The 25,747-nt window shown below is 46.0% G+C and overlaps 1 protein-coding gene across 1 annotated transcript in view; it reads right to left on the reverse strand.

Annotated features, from left to right (window-relative positions):
• The window catches only part of slco3a1a (solute carrier organic anion transporter family member 3A1a), a 49,436-nt gene extending 26,305 nt beyond the window's left edge, over nucleotides 1–23,131 (reverse strand). The window contains exons 1-2 of the mRNA XM_062547457.1: nucleotides 22,489–23,131; nucleotides 15,218–15,683 (exon numbers count right to left, since the gene is read on the reverse strand). Coding sequence (XP_062403441.1) covers nucleotides 15,218–15,683; nucleotides 22,489–22,644 — 622 coding nt within the window. The 5' untranslated portion in view covers nucleotides 22,645–23,131. The remainder of the gene's footprint in view (nucleotides 1–15,217; nucleotides 15,684–22,488) is intronic.
• Nucleotides 23,132–25,747: the final 2,616 nt, after the last annotated feature.

Here is a 25,747-nt window from a genome sequence, read left to right on the forward strand (position 1 = left end):
AAATTCCGCACTTGGGACTGGGAGTCTGCTACAAACTTTATCTTAACCCAAAGTCTGCATTTGAATAATAAATGCCTTCAGCTGCTACAATGACAGAGTTCATTTAAATGACATTTTTGAACAAAGAAAACAGAATTAAGATCCAGTAGTGTTTTAGGGTGCACAAAATTGAATTAATATTTACCATGCCTGTTTCTGGAGGTTACAAAAAACAATTAGATTCCTTTTGTTTTGACTTTTGATTCCTTGGCCTCTTTTACCAAATAACTACTGTATAAGACAGCCAAGGGCTGGATCATTGAGTAAGTCAAATAGACATAATTGTAAAAGAGGTTTATCTTGGGTGTCTTTCGGCAAGATGACAGCAATGTGATCTTTCTTTTTAATATCCTGTAATTTCACATAACAACAATAACTGTGCGTCATAAAATAATCAAACACATCATCAATAATTTGCTACAGATGTTTCAGTGGCTTGATTACCTCCTCTTCCATATCGGACATGGAGCCAAGCTGTCTTGAGAATGTCTACTCAGTACACTTCCCTTATACGGACAAAAGGACCTCAAGCTAAGACAGTACACAGTGTTGCTGTGGAGCAGCAGTACCATAGGAATAGATCAAGAATAGAACTGGGAACAAGAATACAACAGGCAGCACAGATCTGAGCTGCTCCACCTCCACCACCTCCTCCTCCTCCTCCTCCTCTTCCTCCTCTCTGTAGCCCTGAGAGCTGTGTCGTATTGAGTTATGTCCCAGGTCAGTCCACACTTCCACAGGGCAGTGACCCACACCACAGCTTCAGTGCCAGGCTAGGCACAGGGCCCCAGCTTCTGAACGCATTCGCAGTTAACAGTGTGGCGCATCCCTGCTATTTTAATCCCCACACTGCACTTCCACTGCACTCCTGGCTACAGCACTGACTGCACTCGAACGCATACACACACACACACACACACACTGTATACAAACACACACACATACACTGCACACTGCACACACACACACACACACACACACACACACACACACACACACACACACACACACACACACACACACACACACACACACACACACACACACACACACACACATACACACACACACACACACACACACACACACAGCCAACACTTTCAGCTGTGCCTCTCTCCCGTCATCTCGTAGGGAATAATGGTCTGGGACAGGGGACAAAACACTCATGAATATGCCATTATCGCTATTGTTTTGTGCAGTCAGGCTTGCTTTCCCTCAGCTTCTGCGCTCGAGCCAGCAGCACAGACACCCATAGTGGCATAGTGGCATAGTCAGCGCTCCAAGCTATTTCTGCCCTCTCACGCTTAAACTCGCCATGAAATGACTGGCTGTTGCGCATCTCATAACAATTACTACAACAGCTGATCATCGCGGAAAGCGCTACAGCAGCATATTGGCTATCCCCCTCCAAAGAATTGACAGCCTTTAATATGTCGATGACTGCTTATGTACAAATGTCACTTCAGCTGGACTTGATTTTACAGCAATATAGCAAGATGGGAAAGGTTAGGGGATGGCAGGTGGTAACACGACAGTCCTTGCATCTGTAAACAGACTCCTATCCTCCGCAGATGAATTCCAAAAAATCTTCATGTAGCATTTACAACAGAGCATAGTGGTGGTATCAAGCCAAAAACTCAGACGCACACAAAAGCCCAGATAATTGCAGAGAGTTTCAACAAGAGCTCGCTACTTTTATAGTCAGAGGAAAAATATATATGATCCACATAAAAATGGGGAGAGCGACTATCGAAAAAAAAAAAAAAATAGGATGCTTCATGTACACAGTGTACAATTACAAGAAAACTCAGGCTTGACAGACATTAGCGTTTTAGGCCTACTCCCCACAACAGCTTGAGAGGCGCAATAAATCTCATCCGCAGTTTAGGATAGGTATGATTACAAAAGTGATCAACATTCGAGAGAGAAGCAATCTTGTTTGGGTGTAAGTTCCACAATTTCCTTTCCCCCCATGCAATGTGCCACTGTGTGGATTTAAAGGTCTTAAGCTCAGTGGAGCTTAACTCTCTGTTTGGCGAAGATAGAGCTTGACACTAAAAATACGGCCCCAACTTAACCTTCAACGGGGACCATTTAAGGACAAAAGATCTCTCGGGAGAGGCAGGCCAGGCCAGTCCCCCCCATCCCCGTCCCTTTTCCTCCCCCCCAAACAAATCTGAGATATGGATCTGTGACGAGCAGCGCTTTCCCAGCCTGCGTCCAGTGAACCGGAGAGGCTGGAACGGCTGAGAAAGCACAGACCCCAACGGTAACGGCAAGCCCGCCCTTGCAGGCAGATGTTCCCCTGACACAGCAGAAAAATAATCAACAACAAAAAGGACATAATCAAAACAAGAGAAATGTTTACACATGGTCCACTGTCATGACATGATTACGTGACCGTGCAGTTTGTACTGTATTATACAGTATCAACGCAGATAGAGGAGGAAATGGTCAGGTCCCAAATGATTCAAACCCAAATATGAAAGTTCTTAATGCACTTTTAAAAAGAGTGTGTTAAAAATAACACAAGTTGTGTTATTTTCATAATGCCTCTGAAGAGCCTGTACAGCTAAAACAGTAAACAACATTCTCTCTCAAAATAAGCTCAGTGTAACTCACGGAGCAAATAGAACATACTGTAGGTATGTAGGCAGATAGGACAAACCAAACATGCCACCGATTATTTGGGTCTAAAACATGCTGAGGGAACGGTGTGCATACTGTTTTCAGGGCAAATACAACCCTACATGGTCTTTGTATGTGCAGTAGGCTGATGGTTTGCAATTATTTTAATAGTGGTGCCTCCACAATGGTAATGATAGTGTTTCAGCGCAGAGAGTTCACATAAACAGGTCTGACGTGTTTGCAAACAGCCCAAGCAGCGATGTGGAACTACTATGTAGGTTGCATTCCTGCCTACTCGGGCTGGCTAGGGTTTGAGAGAGAGAGAGAGAGAGAAGAGAGAGAGAGAGATAAAGAGAGACAGAGACAGAGAGAGACAGAGAGAGAGAGAGAGAGTGAGAGAGAGAAGGTGAAAAGGAGTGGGGGGAGTAAAAGGTCAGGGAGAGAAAGAACTGTGATGAAAGGGGGTGAACAACATAATTGAAGAATGAATGAAAGCAGAAAGTCAAGAAAAATGACAAAAATAAAAAAGGAAAAAAAAATGAGGCAGGATGACAGGAAGATGCAATTCGATCTGGCCCGGATCCTCCTCTCCAACCTCCCGCTGGGGCCCGCCGAGTTCTCAGCGTGGCTTTCCATTCCTGGAGAGGCCCTGGCCGCCAGCACAGCGCAGAGCCCAGAGCCCAGAGCCCAGGACACAGAGCCAGGGGGCTGGCCACAACGCTGAGAGCGCCTGGGACAGTCAGGGCCCCACGACCGCACTACTCTCCAGCTCAAGTGCTCCCAGCTGCACTTCTCAGAGCAGAGCAGAGGAGAGGAGAGGAGAGGAGAGGGGGGAAGAGGGGAGGAGGAGAGGAGAGGAGAGGGGGAAGAGGGGAGGAGGAGAGGAGAGGAGAGGAGAGGGGGGAGGGGAGAAGGAGAGGAAAGGAAGCAAGATGAGAGAAGAGTCGTGGGGAGGAGAAGAAGAGAGAAAAAAGGAGAGGAGAGGATAGTAGAGGGAAAGAGAGAGAGAAATGGAGGAGAGCGGATAGAGGGGAAAGGCGAAGTGACGGCGACTGGAGATGGGAGCGCACAGGAGGGATGGGGGGGAACGTGGGGGGACGTGGGGGGGGACAGGCGACGATCTGGCTGCAGCTGCCACTGGCTGCCTCTCCTTCAGCAGGTGGTCTGGCCTAATTGCCAGGGCAGGCGGGCGGCTGTGCCAGTGGCACGTGTCCAGACCCTTCCCGGATGCGGCAGAGTGGGAGGAGGTGCACGCCAATGGCATCACACAGCTGGTTAGCATGGAGCCTGTCCTCCATATACTCGCAATTAGACGCTGATAGTGCCGCTTCCAAAGGAACCAGGGCCCTGTTTCTGTTTGCCAAATGGCAGGGCCGCCATAGATATGCAGGAAGTTGATGGGAGCCATATTGCACCATCTCTTTTTTTTTATCGGAGGCCATACAAACCGGAATCATCGGGGAGTGGGCTGAGAGTAGGATGCGTGGATGATGTATTGCGTACCTGTGATAGCTTCCAGCAGATAAACGGCCTGACACAATATTGATTGTGTCTTTAAGCACCGCAGACACACAATCCTGCCATTTACTTTGACCAGAGCGCAGTGGACCGAACCGCCGTTTTGAAACCTGAGCTTTTACTTCCACTGGATGCATTTTGAAATGCGATACCCCTCTGCGAACGGCCAAAACAGCCTTTTCCTCAGCCTTCAATCTGACCAGACTCTGCCCGTGAGTCATGACCCGAAGCCCCGGAGAGCAGAAGAGACTCCAGCGGCCTCACCTAATAAAAGTTGACTCAATTGAACAACAACCTGATCGTTTGTAATAATTACAGCTGGCCCTATCGATCCGTGTCCATTTAATTAAGCAATCTGCTCCGTCTCTCCCCCCGCGCGGCACGGCGGATGCGGCAGATAAAGTGCTGAACATGCTACTGGGTAATCCTGGGAGCCCACAGGGCCACTGCTTACAGACCACTCAATCAATGCGCTCAGGGATTTGCCCTAATGCCTGGAGAGGGAAAGTGGATCGGCAGGCTTTTCAGACGACCATCGCTCTCCACTCCACTCCACTCCGCAACGCTATAAGGCGAGCTTGCGGCTACGGCTATGTGACACGATCACACTGCCGGACGGTTCGGAGCTGTCCGAGAGACAAAAATGGAAAAAAAATGCAGACTTTTTGTTTTCTTTTATTTGTTTTATTTTCTTGTCCCTTCTCCTCCTGTTCAGGCCATGGCCCTACTGTTTCAGTGACGGGTTAGAGAGATTCTGTCAGCTCCCCGAGCGCTACGGCAGCTGCATATTTCCCAGCAGGCAGTTGGCCAAAGATGGAGAGCAGAGGCAGCCTGGGAATCCCTGACTGACTGACAGACTGCCTGCCTGACTGACTGAGTGAGTGACTGAGCATCGCAATCCAGCCGAGCGCAGGGAAAGACAAACACGTGTCTCCATGGAAATGGCCTACTGATGTTGTTAGGTTTATGATGCTGCTGCGCACCCTTCCCCCACAAACACAAACACACACACACACACACACACACACACACTTAACTCAAAAAAAAAAATCCCTTTTTTTAATCAGCAGAGACGGGACATGACCCAGATTAGCAGGGGGAGGCCGTGTAGCGGCGGGTTTGCTGGGGGGTGAGTGTGGCAGACAGGCTGGCTGAGGGGAGCAGGGAGGTTGCAGGGAGGGTGATGGACTCTCCCTGTCCCTGTCCCTGTCCCTGTGTGTGCTGCACCAGGCACCGTATCTTCCTCCAAGGCTCAGACAAAAGGGCTCGATCACAGCGAGGAACCCAGTGACCTGACAGGACAGGCAGGCAGACACGGCCGATACATTGGAGAGAGGCTGGAGCCCTGGCTTTCAACATGTCATGTCTTTTTATCTAGTTTGTTCCTAGTTTTAGAATCCCCCCCCTTCTTCCCTCCCTCCCCATTTTATTTTGTTCATCACTCCCCCCCTCTCACTCTCTCTCTCTCTCTCTCTCTCTCTGACTCTGCAGTGCTGCTCCTGAGGTGGAACACGATAAGGAGGATGTGATGGGTGACCTGCGGGCCCAAGGGAACAGCCCTGCTGCTCGCGCCAGTGAAGTGTCAGGCCCTTAGGGTCTCTCTCTCTCTCTGCAGCTCCTTGTTCAGGGCACCAGCCCTGACCCACTTCAAAGAGCAAACGGGGTAACCCATTTTAAAGGCCTCTTCCCCAAAACCCCCGTACTCATCACTCTACCCCCCCCCCCCCTCCATTCTCTCTCAACATCTGCGTAGGTCTGTCTCTCACTCTTTCTCTCTCTCTCTCTTTCTCTCTCTCTCTCTCTCTCTCTCTCTCTCTATCCCTCTCTCCCTCTCCAGCAAGCTGTACAGTACAGCTGCCACAGTGGTGGTACTCATCTGGAGTTAGCCTAGCGTACCTCAGCATCCAGGGCTCAGGAGCTCTACCCAGGGTGGGGGAGCTACGGCGGGCATGAGGACTGTAACAAGGGGACACTGGTACCTGGGCTTCATTTCTACAGGCAGTTGTTGTGACTGGGGTACCCACATTCAGAGCATGCTGCTTTCTCTTTTGCTGTCATACAAGGCGGCTCTACTTGGATATCAAGAATAATCACTATAATACTGTCAGACAAATTACAGGAAGATGAATGTACAGCAGGGTCATTTACCAATTTTATGTTATAATATAGAATTGTAAACAATATTACACCACCGTATACACCACTGTATATATCTTCTGTCTGGGACAGAGAATCAACTCCCATTGGGAACAATGACTACACCCTTTGTAATAGACATGCCCATCCCTGTCACATTGACCTTACCATGTGTTTAGGCTCATATTAAAGGCAATGATTTACTCGGTCCACAGTGACGTTGGGGAAACGTTGTTGAGGGATAGCGCTGTGACTCTAGGCCAAAGGGCCAGAGAGAAATGATCCCCTGTGGTTACACCACTCAAGTGCAACCGCGGTTTTTACACCGCCATCCAGTCAGGGTGACAAATTCATGGGGCCGTTTGTCATTTAGTCATGGCAGTTCATAGTCACAGACCTACCCTTGAGGCAGATGGCATGCTGTGACTGACATCTCCTTCCTTCCTATAAATTCACACTTATTCTCTCTTTGTCTCTCCCTCTCTGTCTGTCTCTGTCTCTCTCTCTCTCTCTCTCCATTTCTGTTTCTCTCACCCGCTCTCCTCTCCATTCTCACTTATTCTCTCTTTCTCCGCCTCTCTGTCTCTCCTCCTCTCCGTTTGAGGACACAAGCCCAGCCGGGTGGGCAGAGGCGACAGCAGATCCAAAGACGCTCAAACGAGATACACTGAGACTTAGTGGCACCAGCTGACATTTGACTAAGAGCCCGTTTCCAAGCTGCCAGGCGCGGTCTGCAGCAGTCGAACTCTGCAAAGGCCAGCTGCCTCCCCAGAGCACCCGTCCAGATTCACTCCTCATGACCGATGTCACAATTTCTCTCTGGGACCCATTTGTGAGAGCGCAGAGCAGGACCTGCTAATTTTCTGCACCAATAACAACTCAGATGTCAAAAGCAATTTGGAGCAATTTGCATTTGGGGGTTTTCCTGAGGCCACAATGGCTGTGGTGTCCTTTCCACTGTGGAAAACTGCTGGGAATTCTGAAAGTGGAAACATGAATATACTGCTACCATGACAATTACTGTAAGGGCATGGAGAAAAGAAAATGGCATTATGTATCAGCTTATACACAATTTGTTTAAGTGCTTAGAAATTCTTCATAGTGCATCCTTGGGCAAAACCGTATCTGACACACCGTCTGTCAACAGCAGGTATAATGATGAGGAGCTATTTTGAGGCAATGGCAACTGACAGACGTCACTGAAGGCGTTTCCAGGAAAACTACTTTACTGCTCCTTTAACTGCAACTGCAGTGGGGAAAAAAAAGAAAAATAAAGGATTTTGTTTGGATATACTTCAAATTCCACCAAAGGCCAAAAGGTCTGCTAATTCTACCTAGAGGCTTATGATGAAGCCACTAACAAGCTGATGTCCAGATGATCCTGGTAAACAGGTGCTCATTGTGAACGTCTGGTCTGTTATCCTGTTTGTTAGCGTTAGAGACAGAGTGGGCAGTTGGGTGGGACAGACGGCTGAATGCATGCAGTACACATCCTCTGAGCGAACACACCCAAGTTGTTGGTCAGCCTCTGAGCAAAACAATGGAAAACACCATTTAAGATCTAATCCTTTAAAAGACACCATAGGCGCAGAGTTTAAGTAGCTTATAAACACAGCCCTGGTCGAGGCTAGTCTGAGTCAGAACATTTACGGTGGGCAAGTTCAAGATTCAAGATTCAAGACTTTGATTTGTCATTGAACAGTTGCCTGTACAACGAAACTTTGCCAGCAAGACCACAAAAGTGCAAAGAAGTCAAGGACTAAAATGACAAATTTTAAAGTGACATGTTGACATGCCTGGGAGAAGCCCTGTTACAGAGGCATGGGCTGAAGACAGAAAGAGACATACTCACAGACAACAACACAGACAGCAAGATAAAGAGACAGGCATACTGTACAAATGTACCACATTTGTGTGAACATCATACCTGGTGCAAGTTGGAATATGAAAGAGACAATGTTTCACTCAAGACAAAAGAACTAGAAAGAACAACAGCAATCCAAAGCAAAATCTGTTGGCGATGGAGACACACAAATAAAGCACTACTTAGGCACCAGGCCTCGCTGGCAAAGCGAAAATTCCCACTGAGGCGCTACAAAAATAACGGGCCACTTTGACCGCTGTTGACATGGGATGAAAGCCCTACAGTAGGTACAGTAACAAGGCTACCGCTGTACTGGGTAAAGACTGCAGCTAGGCACACTGCCATGACTGAGGAACGAGAGGGGGGAAAAAAAGAGGCTTTGCAGGACTGAATAAGACGATTGTGATTTCTGTGCATCAGCTGTGGGCCGTCCCCAGGCAGGGGAGAAGACATGGAGCTTTGTCTCCCTCCCTACCTCATCCTCGTCAGCAGGGCCTGCGTGTCGTTTCGGGTTTGGCGCAACGCAGGATGACAGGGCACAGAGCGGGCGGTGGGGTGGGGAGGGGTGGAGGGGTTGGACTGGACAACAGCACAGCACAGCACAGCATGACATGTTCACAAGCCAGCAGACAACAGGGACAGGCCAAGCATTCTCCACAGGGAATGTGTGTGTGTGTGTGTGTGTGTGTGCGTTTTGCCCCGAAACCTAAGCCAAACAGCCAACACATGAAACATTCCGAAAACACACACACACACACACACACACACACACACATTTTCTCACAGACATTTCTGCGTATTTAAACCTTATGAAACTGAACTTCAAAAAGAGATAATGATCATGGTACATGTCAGTTACTCTTTCCATTTAGATCTTCCATAGCCTTGTCAATCAACTCCAGAGAGAGGCTTTTGAAGAAAAAAAGTTCTTGATAAGCTACAACACGTTAGGGTTATCTTCCATTACTGTGTCAGAGGCCATCAAATGCGGTATGCTTAATTAGATGTCAGGGAGAGCAGATATATCATGCTTTTAACCCTGCTTCCCTTAAAACATTAATCAAACATTAATAATTGCCCATTTCCTAGATCTACTCCTCACGCACCCAGCAGCAAAGAGGGAACGCTCTTAATTAGCCTCCTTGCGGAACAACAAACTTCGCGCTCGCACACACGCACGCACCTCCAAAACTAACACAGTCCTCCGAGTCGACTCATAGGCGTCATATTACAGCACATGACCGCCGGTGTTAAAAGGCCTGTGAAGCAAAGCAGAATGAAGTCCTTCGGGTGGGTGTCATGCATTATTGAGTGCCATAGTTCAACCCCCCCCCCACCCCCCCCCCTGCTCCACCCTGCTTCATGTATATCTGTATATTTATGCAAGCGGCAGTCTGTTGGGACGTGCCAGAATTAGAAGTGGACCGTAAAAGGTCAGTGAGTGCTGGGAACCAAGTGCCTGTTGACTCAGGGCCCTTTTGCTTTAGATTTGTTTGCCTTGGACAGGAACGAAACGACACAAACCAAAAAAAAAAAAAAAAACGAAACAACAAAAATGCCAGAGTCTAGACATGGGAAAACAAGTTAATCTTGTAAGTGCTTTGTTTATCAGTGGCAGTGTCTGAAGCAATCCAAGTCAGCGGGCTAATTTTAGCCTGAGGTGAGGGGGTCCCAACTTGCCATTCCAACTCAGCAAATTCACACGCTTATAGTGTCTGTCTGCACTGTACGTACTGTACTTTATGTTGAGCCGAAGCCTAACAATACTCTCCAGCAACGTGTACGGCAAGAGAGAAAAAAAGAAAAAAAAAACACACACACACACTACACAAAAACAAAAATAGGCGTATCAAAGAAGTCTGTAGGGAGCGGTTACTAACCCACTGTTCCACTTTGCACCAGGAGCGAGGCACTTGAACAGTTGAACCCTCTCGCCTGTTTTTATATTTGGTGCAGTACAGTAGCTCCTCAGAGGCACGGAGGGAGCTGCAGGAGCCCGCTGGTGGGAGTTGTTTTTCGTAGGGGCCGCGGTATGTGCGCACGGCTGGGGCTGGCCAGACCCACCTCATTGCTGGCTGGCTGGCATTCCAGGCTCAGTCTGTAATTACCGCCCCACTCCTACATCTCTCTCTCTCTCTCTCTCTCTCTCTCTCTCTCTCTCTCTCTCTCTCTCTCTCTCCATCTCTCTCTCTCTCTCTTTCTCCATCTCCCTCTCTCTCGTCCTCTCTATCTCTCCAGTCCTGCGAGTGCATTTCTAACAGTGCTCGGCTGCCAGTGATGTAGTGCTCTCATATGGCACGGGGCAAACGTTAAGCTCTTCCAGGCATGCCTACTGACTGACTAAAAAGCTCCTCTTTTTTTTCTCACCCCCTCCCCTCTTCAACAAAGTGTCTAAATAACACAGCTGTCCTGTCATTCTCATTCATACATTCTGCCAATGAACGACATGGCTGGTAGATACCTCACTAGCGCTTTCAAAATAAGAGAAAAGCAGGAAGTCCAAACAGGACCAGCGGCTCGGAGCCTGCCAGACCCCCGGTCTCCTGCATGACTTTGCCGTGGTTCAGACTGTGTGCATGAACATCATTTGATAACAAAAGCTCATTAGTGGATAATGACGCCTTATTGGGGCCAGACTGGAAGTTTTTTCTCTCACTCCAGGAGCTTTTACGCTCTCGGCCCGCTTGCTCGCTCACTCGCTCACTCGCTCCCTCCGTCGCTCGCCCGCCCGCACGCGCGCTCGGTCGCTGGCAGATGAAATATGAATGCTGCCGACGCTTCCAGACCCCGCTGTGCTGTGCTGTGCTGCTCTGCTCTGCGCTGCACTTGCCTCTGCCTGACTGTAAGGTAGCCTGCCGCGCCAACTGAATCCACTTCCTGCTGCCAGCTGACACGTGGATCTATGGGGGTAACCTCGTGGTGTCAGGGAGTAAACACAGCAATAAATCGCCCGGGCACCTCTTCTCCCTTAGTGGAACATACTAGAACACAATGCACTTAGCCTACTGTTTATGCCAACTACTACCCAGCACAAATTATCCCTCCCAGTCTCACAATTTCAATGCAATTCAGCATGCAATTGGCACGGCCATTTACTGTAAAGGAAAAAGTATTGCCAATGCATAGTCTCTCACTATCCCTTCTCTCACATAGACAGACGTAGGCAGGCATACTTTTATATATATATATATATATATATATATATATATATTTTTTTTTTTAAAATATGCCTTTATGACCAGCACTCTGTACAAGGACTCGTCAGAGAGGAAGCGGAGCTCTCGGTTTCTCCATTGTGAGAAGTGAGAATACTCCAGCCGTTGCCATGGCTTAACAGGTGGTGAGCATCCCGCCGCACATTATCTCTCAGCCCTTGGCGCAATGTAAACACAAGCGTCGGGGCTATTTCAAATTCAAAGCGATGACGAAAGCCGGCACGCTGTTGGGAGTCATTTATGAGTGGGCCTTTTTTTTCAGGAAAAGATAACAGCTGACAAACCAGGAGATTGATTACACAGCCAGACAACAGAGAGCATGCATTGGCGCCACCGTCGCTCATTCCTTCTCCGCCCCCCAAAAAGAGGTGGGGTAGGTTGGCTCACACACAGGCCCCTTTCCCCGCAGATTATCATTTAACACGGGCCATTCTGCCTCCTCACACACACACACCGACAGCGAGATGCTGAGAAAGGCAGAGAGAGCGGCGACTTGCGTACTGAGAGAGCGCCAGGCCAGAGATTAGCATTAGCGGAGGCTGACGAGCAAGAGAAAAAGCCCTGGGCAGATAAGATGGCATTGTCAAAGTCTGACAGCGAGCGCCATGACAAGAGACACAATGCAACCGGGGCCAATCAGCACACAGACGTGGCTCATTTAAGTCATTACACCGAGAAAGAGGGAGACAGAGAGAGGAGGAGAGAGAAAGAGAGAGAGAGAATGTTGCAGTCCATCCATTAACCTTGATGACTAGAGGCCTTGGGGTATTAAACCCAATTACAACTGCCATCTTAGCTCCTCGTCAAGCATGAAGCAGCCATGCTAGAGCTAGGTAGCCACGGAATTCAGAAGGAGCTGTGCCAGGCCTGATATTGCAATGCCTTTAAACAGTAGGCCTCATCCAAAAACAAAAAAATAACACTTTAATAGTTCATGCTTTATATGAAAGAATATAATGACAAATAAGTTAATGTAATCACTCCAATACAGATGATAATATAACTAGGGCTGCAGCAATCCTGATGCACCATAAATGCCTGTATTGTACCATAGAAATAAAAAGGTAAACAAGAATAACAAACACTAGCATGCATACACCACTGTGTACTGAATGTCTGCCAAGTTAGAATAAATTATCGGTTAAGAGAAAGGAAATCTTAGAGACTTTGTAACAATCTGGTCCATTCATGGCGTCCACCAGCACATGACGCGCCTGCGGCCGGTGGATTAGAAGCATCAGCTGAGGCCGCGGCCCTTGCAGTTCAATGCCACATTGTTCTCCAACCCTTGCCGCGCACTTCCCCTATCGCCCGCCGCGCGGCTTATCGGTGGAGAACAGCTCCAAATCTCCCCACCCTGAGCCTGCCAAACTTTAATCAATGTGAGTAGATTTCCTCGCGCCGTGCGCTGTCAACAAGCAGCCACGGTCACCCCCGCCGCCAAAAGCTTTTTTCGCTGGGCCCTGTTTGTTGTTTTGTCGCCAGTGGCCAGCCCAAACAAAGAGCCGTGACAAATGGCCGTGGATCGACATGAAAAGAACAAAACCGTCGACAACAAAAGGGGGGGGCGATAAAGATTTTTAACGTGAGGGCCAAAATCGCACAGTCGGACAGAAGAGAAGCCTCCTCGGCTCCTTGATTCTGTCCCTGCGATCATGACGCTCATCATGAGTGTCACTTTGATGGGTGATTGAGAAAGAGAGCGTGTGAAAAACGCTGTGGCAGTGACCACATTTCCTCTCCCCCCTCACTCGCTGTAATGGAATGAAACTATTGCAGTGGCCTGTTGCTCTATATGATGACACCCACCGCCACCATCACACGGGAAGAGAGCAAAAGCCTGTTTCTCATGAAAGATAGCTCATTTACAAGGAAGCTGACACTAAACGATACTAAAGGCTACTAAGACCTTTTCCTCCAATGCCCTGGCCCTCATTCGTTTCTCTGAAGAAAGGTTGGCCAAAGTTGAAACCTTTTAAACAAGTCTTTTAAGTGTCATCAAAGGCCAGAAAGCATGAGCCATATAAATCAAAGTCACGACCGTGGTGTGAAATTAGGAAAAACGTGCGAGCCCTGTTAAGGGCGGGAGCCTGTGTCTACAAAGATAACAGCCCTCATTATCGCCGACAGCATGCAAGCAAGCCAAGGGGTGGTGCGGATGTGCTGTATTATCAATCAACGCCTTGCATCTATCACCTTGACAACTGCAAAAAAACGTGAAAGATATCAGGAAATAACTTGTTGTTTCCTTCAGTTCACATTACAGAAGTAAATCTTTTATTCCACTATTGCAAATGATGGCACTGTATCACACCTCCAGTCTGCAACTTCCAGAGGCCTACAAGAGCATTGGCTCTCTTAAAGGTACACTTTTACTATTCTTAGTAGGAGAAAACAACGCACAGCAGTGTTTTTTCACAAGGTGCTGGTCGCAGGATGCGTAGTCGTAGATGAAATGAAGGCACACTCTTTTTCCGATGCCAGTCATTTATTAAAACAATGTTTTGGCCTGAAGCCTTTTTCAAGCTTTTGCTATTTTACTATTGCCAGAAAATCTAAATTAGCCGCTTACAATACGTCATGGTATTTTCAGCAAATACTTGTCCTTTGTCTTGACATGACCGAACCTATTGAAAGCTATGCATCTCTTTCATCACTGAGATGTTTCCATGACTTGAAAGGCAGCAACTATTTCAAACACAGACGCGCTGAACAACTGTTTGTGCAGGAAAAAAGGCACCTACGTTACAATTGTAGGCTTAGAGAGACAAGTCTGCACCCATAAATTACATGGAGAAAAATGTTTACCTCAGGGCATATTCACAAAAAAAATAATCTGCTCCTTAAGGTTTGCTCAGAAAGTGCTTTCTGGGCAATGCACCCTTATACCTAATAGCGCCAAGTCAGCAGATGGTCAAAAGCAGAGCAAGAGAAAGAGAGAGAGAAATAGAAAGAGAGAGAGAGAGAGAGAGAGAGAGAGAGAGAGAAAGAGAGAGAGAGAGAGAGAGAGAAAGAGAGAGAGAGGTTGGGGCAAAGGGAGAGTTGGAATGACAGAGTGTGTTAGAGAACTAGGGTCTTAAGAGTGAGAGGGAGAGAGAGAGAAGAGGGGTGGAGGTGGAGGGGTCAGAGAGAGAAGAGAGAGAAAGAGGCAAAGGAGAGAGAAAGAGAGCGCTGACATGCACCGAACTGCTTTCTTCATGTGCACCTTCATGTGTGTGTGTGTGTGTGTGTGTGTGTGTGTGTGTGTGTGTGTGTGTTTGTGTGTGTTTGTGTGTGTGTGTGTGTGTGAGTGTGTGTGAGTGCTCTCAAAAGCCCCATTTCATTTCCCCTTTCATAAAGACAATTGCAAACAGGCCTCTTATCATGAGGTCAAGGTTATCCTCTGAGGAAAGGGACAAATTATCACAGAGAGCACATATCCACACTACAATGACACAGAAGGTACGCACGCAAGCTCACGGCACTAAATGCTAATAGGTAAACACAGCTTTCCGCTCTGAAGGTGAGCGATTTTTTCGGTTACCTTGGAGCCCATTCTCATTGAACAAATCACCCTGATAACAATCTGCTTTTACGGTATTTTGGGGCTTCGGGGGATAACAAAATTGAATGTTGTTCATTGTTCACTTTGGGCAAGCAAAGTAATAAATTAATACACCTCTGGCCCAGTTTTCACGAGTGATTACATTCAGTCACTTCACTTTAGAAAAAATCAAAGCACCACAAATCATAAATGCCACAGGCCATCCCCCCCAAAGCATACAAACACAAACACACACACACACAAAGACACATACACACGCACACACAAACTCACCTATGTAGAGGGAGGAGTCTTTCTTTTTGACATGGTCGTCAATGTAGGACACCCCCAGGGGCTGGACAGGCGTGGCGCCGATGCCCAGCAGCACCTGGGCCCCGATGAGCAGCAGGTACATCATGTTGGTGTTGGCCCTGTTGCTGCAGATCTCCTTCTCCAGCTGGTCGTCCGCGCTGGACGAGGCGTTGGAGCAGACGTCGCGGCCCAGGTCGCTCCGGCGCCACGTCTCGCCCGCCTTGAACTCGTACTGGTTGGCCAGGAACTCGGGCAGCGCCGAGAGCAACGCGCCCAGCGCCATGACGATGCCGCCACAGCCGATGAGACGGGGCCGGTGGGCCCGCGCCCCGAAGTAGCTGACGAACAGGATGAGGGCTAGGTTGCCAATCTCGAAGCTGCTGGCTATCACACCCACATCTGCACTCTGCAGGTTGAAGCGACGCTCGAGCGTAGTAAGCACACTCACCTGGGAGACAAAGAAATAATATATAATAATTAAAATATGAACTAATATATGATTAACTAATTACACAGATGCACTTTTCACAACACAGACCTGTATCAAATGTTTATTCCCGTAAGGAGATTATATGCAGTATATTTTACATTTTTAGATGGCAATGCAATTATATAATAATAACTACAATATAACTACTATATGAACAGAAATGTAATGCTGTTTTAAAGGGTGAATATGCTAGAGTCAAAGTCAGCTCTATCAGTTCCCAGAAAGCTAAAGTCTATTTACTATGTCAAATAATGGAGCCCTATCTCCATACAGGGCAAACAGAGAGTCTGACCCTGACAATCCGAAGTGGGATTCGGAAGTACTAGCTAAGGTAAGTAAAAAATGAGGAAGGAGATCTCGGAATCTCAGATATGAGCACATCGTGATCAGGAAAAAGAGGAGGAAAAATGATGTGATATCTCCATCCAGGAAATCACCTAAGCAGACTGGTATTGTGGCATAGCACAGCAAAAGTAAACAATGGACTATGGACGATTTTAAGAAGTGTTGGCAATTTACACTGAATTAGATTCATATTACTGGATACAAAAGAGAAGAAAAGACTGCCTTAATTTAAAGGGATAGTTCGGATTTTAAGACACGAAGTTGTATGGGTTCCCTGTCAGCAACGTAGTGCATCAGCACTGACTTACCCCCAACAGCGTCCTGTGAGCCGAGATCCAGCCGGTTTTTTATCGTTTTTGATGCCGGACTATTTTCTTCAGCAAGTTTCTGGGGTCACGAAAGTAAAGTGTTTTTCTTCTCAAAACCATATGCGTTCAACAGAGTGATATATTTGCACCACAAAAACGTTGTCCAGCTGTCAGTAGCGCGCAGTGATAGGAATCGCGAAAAATAAGTAAGTGATAACGAGGTTTGAATTTTTCCTGGACAACGTTTTTGTGGTGCAAATATATCACTATGTTGAACGCATATGGTTTTGAGAAGAAAAACACTTTACTTTCGTGACCCCAGAAACTTGCCGGACTACTTTCTTCAGCATCAAAAACGATCTAAAACCGGCTGGATCTCGGCTCACAGGACGCTGTCGGGGGTAAGTCAGTGCTGATGCACTACGTTGCTGACAGGGAACCCATACAACTTCGTGTCTTAAAATCCGAACTATCCCTTTAACATTTTATCATTGGGACCTCAAATATAGATATTGCCCCAGGCATATGAGGCTATTTATGAGAAACTAAATCCAGCCATTCAGCAAACCCATTTTTTCTCCATATTTGCCAGACAAGTATACTGTACTGCGCTGTCTATGAGAAAGGGCCATGCTATTAAGGCTGTGCCCTCTACTCTAATCTGTTTCCTTTAGGGTGCACTGACTTCGAGACCTGTCTCTCTCAATTGCTATTCATTTTGGTCCCAGCTGAGATGCTTTTGATGAAGCGAGTGTTGCAATGCTGACTTTCCCCGTCTTTGTGAAAGTGCATGTGGACACTACTCTGCTTGCTCACTTGAAAATATGTTTTCTCTCCAAATAGATGGCGCAGGTTTTTAATGCCAGTAGAAAAGACGGAAACGAATATAACGCATAACACACACACACACACACACACACACACACACACAGTTATTTTCTGTAAGTCTGCTAAATGTCATTGCTCCGACAGGATCTCCAGTGTTAGTGTTACAAATACACAGGTTATGTTATATTATCCAAACGATATCCAGTCAAGAATGTAGGCCGAGAAATGCCATGGTACATTTAAATGAGATATAAACAAAGGCTCTTCCCATGACTTACAGTCGGGCTCATAAGAAAACATTAAGTCCTGTATGTCTACATTTCAAACTCCACTTACATTGATGATAAACAATAGCTGTTCCTGTATACTATTGTATGGAAATATTGCTAATCTCAGCTAGCCAAACTGGCTTTAGCTTCAATCATACACTCTCAGCGTAAATAGTAGGCCTACTCAGCTATTAGAAGAAAAGCATAATTGTATGGATCGGATGAAACATTGTAATAAACTGGACTAATTCCTACAGATCCATTAAAGAAAAATTGCTCTTGAAATTTGTATACAAAACAAGAAGTCAACGCCCGCAACACAAAGGATTGAAAATAATACTGTACATGATGCTGACAAAACCGATCTTTTAAGTATTGTGACAGCATAAAGAGATTGAACAAAACATATTGTCTTCATTGATGCCCCACAAAAGTCCAACAAAATCCAGGCCTCACAATGGGTATTGTGCCACATGTTCACAGAGAAAATTGTAAGACTATTTTGAGGTTTGTTCTAAATGTCCTTGAATGGTAATGTTCATGCCCAAATCCCAAAGCGCTGTCCAACATTAACTTAGGATGGCTCTCTGGCACTGTATGTTCAGAGCGGCAGACACCAGAATAGAAAAAGACCAACCATGGAAAAGACTGAAATAATCAAATAACGCAGCATGGGAAATTGGGAATTCTAGTCATTGGGATTTAGGGCAACATTTAGGTAGATAAACTATGCTTTTAGATAGTGAAGCTGTACAATACTTCAGCATTAGGCCAATATTTTAGATGAGGTCAGCTGTCACTAAATTTTGACATGTATGCCTAGAACATGACATGATGACAAGATCCCACACATCCCTCTAACACAGTCATAGACAGACAGCGTGTAAGAACCAGGCTGTGATCTGTGTGTATGTGCGTGTGTGTGTGTGTGTGTGTGTGTGTGGCGGTGGTGTGATGTGTGTGTGCAAGTCTGAAAATGTGTCTATGTACTTGTGTGTGTGTGAATCACACGGCCCTGACTCATTGCCTTGTTTACCAGGACCCTGTGTGTGTGTGTGTGTGTGTGTATGTATGTGCGTGTGCCGTGTGTGTGTGTGTGTGTGTGTGTGTGTGTGTGTGTGTGCGTGTGTGTTTTCGCGTGCGTGTGCATACAGTACGTGTGTGTTTTTGTGTGGCTGACCACCAAGCGTGAGGTGAGGGGTCTGGAAACATCGCCATCTGCTCCTGCTTTCCGAGCGGCACCCCCGGCAACCTGTTAGTGGTGTGTGGCGCGCTCCTGGCAATAGATTGCTTTAAGCTCAGGGTCTGTGTCACCTCACCACACCACTGGGGTGGCAGCTGGTCAGAGTCGATAGGCCTCTTCCCCTCTCAGGTTATGCTCTGGTGACGGATGGCTAAGCCTAAGTCTCAGGCAGTGAGAATCACCTTCACCAAGCCAGCGCGCCGTACATACTGTACATCCCTATCTGTCAGCGATCCAAACACCCCTCTCAGGCTCCATGGTGAGAAATGCAATTATTTACAACAAGCATGGAAAAGAGACAGGGAGAGACAAAAACACCAGGTACAGTTTATGAGACGCCGAAATGTTATCCAAACAGGCAGAGAACATTCCAGAAGAAAAAAAAAAAAACCTGCCTGGTTTGTTTGAGATGGGGTTGGCTTCCTGAACCCAGTGTATTTAAACAACACCTCCCTGGAGACTGAGCTTTATTTAGTGCCTTGCCGCACATCAAACTTGTCTGCAGGAGTTTACATGAACCACTCCAAGCTTCCCCATTACCTCACCTGTTTAGAATGCTGAAAGGCTGAGCCCACCCGGACCTGTGCCACTGCTTAAATATCCTGTTTCAATGGACAATCTTGTTGTAAAAAGCCTCAGTCTCCTGTCTGGGAGATCAGATCAAGGAGCCATGCTCACCACTAATGCTGTTTCTGCCTAATACTGCTTGGCTGTCTGGGCTGCAAGTCAGAGTTGTTTACCTGAAGCGCAGAATCAAAGCTGTGCCATCTCTGTTCCACAACATCAGGCCAGCAAGTCATGGGAAATCATATTAAGGCATTTAAAGCACTGTGTAACATCACTGCTGGGATTTACCTCAGTTTTGATTTAAGGACTAACTTTTAGACCAACTGTAGCCGTTATGTTAAACTATAGGCAACCTTTTCACTCTGCTGGCTTCTTTTTCTCCGCTAAAAGACAATGATACCACTAGGCTTATAGAGCAAGGCACAATTCTCAAACATGTTTGAGTGAGAAGTGAGGAGCTGTCACTAAACTTCCTACCACTGTCAGGAAACATTATGTGCCTGAAAAAGATATGAAACTTGACAGCCAAACCGCAGGCTCAGCTATCTACATACTATCTACAAGTGTCACCATACACCATACATGTTTCCCAGGCTAGGACTAAGAACAGATTGCACGCAGGTCATTTCTCTAGAACTACAGCGAGTGTGTGTTTGTTTTTATTTTTACCTGTTTATTTATTTATTTATTTATTACTTGTACAGGCCTCAGCCAAACTGACTCCTTTGCAGTCATTCTCAGCGGTGACACCTTGTACATGAATCTAATGGATGACCTATCTAATCTATTACACACCTTCCCTATTCAAACAGACATTTACAGATGGGAAATATCCACACTAACACAGCCTTCCAGATTTTCGGGCTGCATTCTCTGACTCTCCGGTCCACATCCCCTGCCTTCCACACCTCGTATTCAAATGGCAGGAAACAATGGGAGCTTAAACACGACGGTAGGCCCCGGGCGGGGTCAGGTCGGTGTCAGGAGTCTCTCCCCAGGGGTGGTGCCCGGTTTCAGGGGTTTGCAAAGTGAGCAGGTGAGATGTGACTGAGGAAAGCCACCACCACAGATGAGGATTGGGTTGCACTGCTTTCCCTTGGAGGGGTGTCTGTCACGTGACCCTTCCCCAGGTCACACATTTGCAAGTTTACAAATACTGGATGGCTGTGAGTGTGTGTGTGTGTGTGTGTGTGTGTGTGTGTGTGTGTGTGTGTGTGTGTGTGTGTATGACTCTGTGTGACTCTGCGTTGCAGTCAAAATATGTAGCATGTAGCATGCAAGCACACACACCCAAACACACTCCCTCACAATAATGTCACCCGTTGTTCTATGTGAAAGCAAACATGTTCTCATTTACACTGACGACTTGTCTGTGAGTAAGCCGGCCGTTCCCGCAGCACACCCCGGTGGAGGGCAGGGTCGGGCCTTCCTTGTGCCGTAGGCCACAACACGCACCGAATTAGGACAGAAATTCCCAAATAAATGACAATCGCAACTAGGGAATTTCCAGCGCCTACAGATCCAGATTCCCAACTCTTTCCATCGTGGCATCAGAACCTAAACATAGCAGAGGGACACGCCCCAGAGGCATGTGTGTCGGGCCCAGCCCTCGACACTTTGAGTCAGCATGAGAGAGAGAGAGAGAGAGAGAGAGAGAGAGAGAGAGAGAGAGAGAGGGAGAGAGAGAGAGAGAGAGAGAGAGGGAGAGAGAGAGAGTGAGTGAAGGTGGAGTCTCGAGCTGTAGCCTACTTTGGCTAGATCTTCCTCTGGCTCAGGCGCGCAGCTTAGCATGGCTCAAAGCGAAAAAGGGATTCGTTAAACGTTCTGCTAATACCCCTCCAGCAGAACCATGACAACAACTCCATGACAGCCCTACCCACCTACCGAGAAGATACTGCTTAAAGAGATTAAAGAGCTGTGGCTTAAAAGTGTGCTTCTAATGAACTGTTTGGTGGAGAGGGCTGACTTCAATCTATGCAGTGAGGCACTGCTTGACAGGAAGAAGACCGTAAAAGGTCAATATTCTGTCATTTAAGATACTTAAGCCTGCAAAAAAGCTACCAACTACCATAATTGCATGGTCCATAAACTAAGCCTGCACTGTCATTATGGACATTTTGTTTGATGGTCTTGATTGTTGGTTCTAATAAGTAAACTTCAAAGTCAGGGCATGCAAAGACAAAAGATTCTGTGCCAAAATTCCATTTAATCTGGGAAAGGCCACATTCTGAGCTCCCCTGCCCTTTTGTCATCATTCCCATAACCAAAGTGGTTTGGGGGCACACAACAAATTCAAACTATGGTTAGAAGACTTTCCATAACTTTTTTGCCAACATCAAGTTGGTAGTTGTAATGCTTTTATACGCCAGTGGAGCTTAAAGACATGTTTTTGAGTTTAAACTTATGTTTCATCCACTGCACATAGGCTACTGTCATTCTGTAAATAGTTGGTAGCTAGCCTACCATTTAAGTGCGAACTTCTTCACATAACGAGGCTTCTTCACATAACTTTAACGCATAGTAGGCCTATACTGTTGGTTTTTGCACATCATATTCGATATTCAAGACCAGACAAAGTTCTAGGATTGTTAGCTTTTTCGTCCAAATCTGAAAGTTATTTTTCATTACAGTTTTAAGGACTTGGTTAACATCTACAGATTCAACATTCACATTATCATAGCGTTAAATCTGATTCAGAAAACCCTGTCAATTGCAAATTCACATCGACATCGACATACAGTGCAGGTCCGTTTTGATGTGGCAGCCGGGCCGCATGAACGGACACCCTTAATTCCATCCCAGGTTTGATGGACAGGAGGGAACAGTGGCGCATTTCACTGATAAGCGGACAGGGGACAAGGTTAAACAGGAAAAGATACCTGTTGTGGTAGACTACTTCTCGCACTAATCTTAACTAGGACGCAGTGTAACGTTGGTTCGCAGGTAATTGCATTTGACTATTTTTAAACTGAGTAAAGGACTATTTAGCTTGTCAAGTCAGCCACCGCACATGCAGCAGCAGCCACTAAGCTAGCAACTCCCATAAACACCCTAGCCGACTGTATAGCCTGCTTAGGAATCAAAGCAACGACCTGATGCTATTGGAGCTGATGTTTAAACTACACTAAGTTATACACAATGTTGTCAGCAATATATTGAAACTAGCTGCAAAGTGAAAGTCTGACAGAAAAACGTCTACTCACCAGGTACGCTCCAACCGTGCCCTGCGCCAACATCAGTGCACATTCCGACACGAGGAATATCTTAATATTTGAGAAGCATGATTTCTTTTTCTGCACGTCATCTGGTTGCGTGTCGTCGGGGCTCCTTTCTGAGGACCGTTGTTTTTTTACTTGCATTATAGGATAATATAGATGCCCCCAGTACCTGAAATCGTTACCAGAGGCGACAGTACGAAAGCAAAAGCAGCCCGGTGATAAACATTAGAAGCCCGTTGACGTGTCTTCTCTGCCGCGTGCTTGTCGTGGTAACCCGGGACTGCTTTTCCTCGCCCCTATTTCTCTCAAATACAACTTGAACTACGACTGTAAATGTACAGTCAGACTCCAGCACGCTGCCTTATGACAGTTCCTCCTCATTGCCACTTCGACGTAAAGCACAGGCACGCAAAGAGTCCGTAAATCCCTGATGATTTAGACACGGAAACACTGGAGAGATCACCGCTACTGTTACTTTCAAATGTCATTTTTGTGTTGTTTCGGAGTGCCTTTCCGAACGTTCCTCTTGTCTGTAACAATGCCGGCAAGATTCTATCACTCTCGAGTGCGCGGCTGACGCAGCGTTACTGATCCATGTTCAGCAGCGCTGTGTGTGAATGTACTTCTGTGTGGTCTACTGTTTCCCAGACACAACCCGCCTTGTGTGGCGCTGTGTAGCATGCACCAAACAGTCACACACACCTCTTCCTCTCTCTCTCTCGCTCTCTCCCGATGATTTCACTCTTCATTTAACTAGAATATAACCTACATGGAGGCCTACATTTAGGCTATGTTATTAATCCAACAGATTTAAAACTATGAAAACATTAGCTAGGCTATAGTAGGCTAGTAATTTAGTTAATTCAGTGTGGGGAGATATCAGTTTTGAGGATCAAGTTTTGTCTCCTTTTTCACATTGTTTAGTTTGCTGTCATTGTTTTGTCTGAGTTATTTGGTTTGGTTTGGTTGCTCAAATACATTGGCCAACACACACACACACACACACACACACACACACACACACACACACACACACACACACACACACACACACACACACACACACACACACACACACACACACACACACACACACACACAAAGCAATGCCTATATCCTGAATATTTGCTCAATGAGTGGTAACACAAAGAGGGGTATCAATGTGCAGTAGCTCGAGGGAAGTTTCAGTGGGAGGAAGCAAACGAGGGTCAGCAAACGTGATCTATTTTTCCTTAGAGAAACTATCATCAGTAGCTTACACTGAAGGCCCTCCTGCATAGCCACACTATACGAGCCTCATATCAATATGCATCTAGGCTGCATTTTTGAGTTGCTTTGCAGCCATTGATATCACCTGGAACTGCATGTGGTTCCTTAAAATAAAAGGCAAACTTAATTTAATTCATGATCTGAATAACTGTGGATAGGCCTTTCATTGATTGATTGATTCATTAATATGTGTTTGTTTGTTTATTTTTTTCTTTTACTTCAACTTCACCTTTTTATTTATTAATCTGTATATCAATGTTGGTCAGTTTTGTGTACAGACCATCTCTTTGCTTACAATATGACACACTGAATAGTCCCTGGTGAAAACTTGTTTTTAAATGTTCTTCCATAGAAGCATGTCTGTCACAACTCAACAATTTATAACATGATGAGTAAATGTTGTCAGTTATGTGTTATGTCTGACTCCCATAAAGCTTGACTCATGCCTCAGTCAAGCGGATGAGATGAGAAATGCATACATAAATGGCCACGTGCCTGTACAGTATATCAATAAAACACTGGCGTATAGGGGCAAAATTATGTATTTCTATAAATGTAGGCTATATAAATGTCATATAAACACCTAATTAGAATAATGGGTAGAGCAGTGTTTTTATTTTAATCTTTACAATGAGAATTTGAGGATGCATGCAATTGCATAGCACATCCAACACAGTGCTTCCACACACACTGAAACCTAGTCCACCTGAAATCCGCCAGAATTCTCTCACTCTGAATAATTTGCATCAAAGATTCTAGAACGGATCTCTGTTCTAGAATCTTTGATTTGCATCTATGCGTTTATTGGTTGTTATCACTGGATGTTATCTTTTTTGTTAAGAGTGTCTGAATAATGCACTTGTGATGACCCTTTTCAAACACCTGACAGTCCAATCTTAGAAAAAAAAAAAAAAAAAAAAAAAAGCAAGCTACAGTATCTGTAAAGAAAACAACCCAGGCGAAACGACGTAATAAAACCCTGTTATGGTTTCACTGCTGTTGAGTCATCGTTCGGAACACAAAATTATATAAATATGTCTGGAAGTGGTGAGCGGTGTTTGACGAGGCTTTTTTTCATATTCATTTTGCAGCAACGTTATCAGAACGAGCCTTTGGTCTGTGAATAAGAGGTCACCTTTGTTATGACATTGTATAACCAAATGAGCATGTCTCCATTAAAGAAAAAAAAAAAAGAAATGGCCGAGGAGTTTGCATCTATCAATCAGTCAGCACAGTAGGACCTCACAGCACAATGGACACAGTGCCCTTTGATGGCAATGTCACGCGTGCATATGTGTGGGAGTGTTCATGTGTTTGTATCTGTATCTGTGTGTGTGTGTGTGTGTGTGTGTGTGTGTGTATCTGTATCTGTATCTGTGTGTGTGTGTGTGTGTGTGTGTGTGTGTGTGTGTGTGTGTGTGTGTGTGTGTGTGTGTGTGTGTGTGTGTGTGTACGTGTACGTGTGCATGTGTGACTGTGCATGTAAATCCGTCTTGAAGGTCAAATGTCAGGCAGCGTCTCACATTGTTCTCCTCTGATTAGCCCATTTGCTGCTGGTGAAATGTAATGAGCCCACAGACGAGTAGATCATCAAGGCAAATATGAGTTATGGGGCAACTGCTGTGCACCAATCTGTATGGAAAACATGGGGGGTCCTCTGGCTTCTTAGAGAAGCACTGCTAGAGAAACAGAACATTTTTCTTTTGTTGGTAAAGGCAGGTTGTTACTCATGGCTCTCTCTGAATGCTTAACACTCTGTAAAGCGCCATGAGACACGTGTAATGTTTTGCTGCTCTATAAGTGAAATTACATTGAAATTGAAATTGAAGTTGTATCAATACTGTACATCTTGAGATGAATGCAAATGTATTTAAATGTACATCATTGATGCATGCCCACAGTCTGTGAAACTTATTCAAAATATTTCCAGGCAAAACACAATGTCAGAAAAGTACTAAATGCAGCTTTATGTATC

Source organism: Sardina pilchardus, chromosome 10 (genome assembly GCF_963854185.1).
Source record: "Sardina pilchardus chromosome 10, fSarPil1.1, whole genome shotgun sequence".
NCBI lineage: Eukaryota > Metazoa > Chordata > Actinopteri > Clupeiformes > Clupeidae > Sardina > Sardina pilchardus.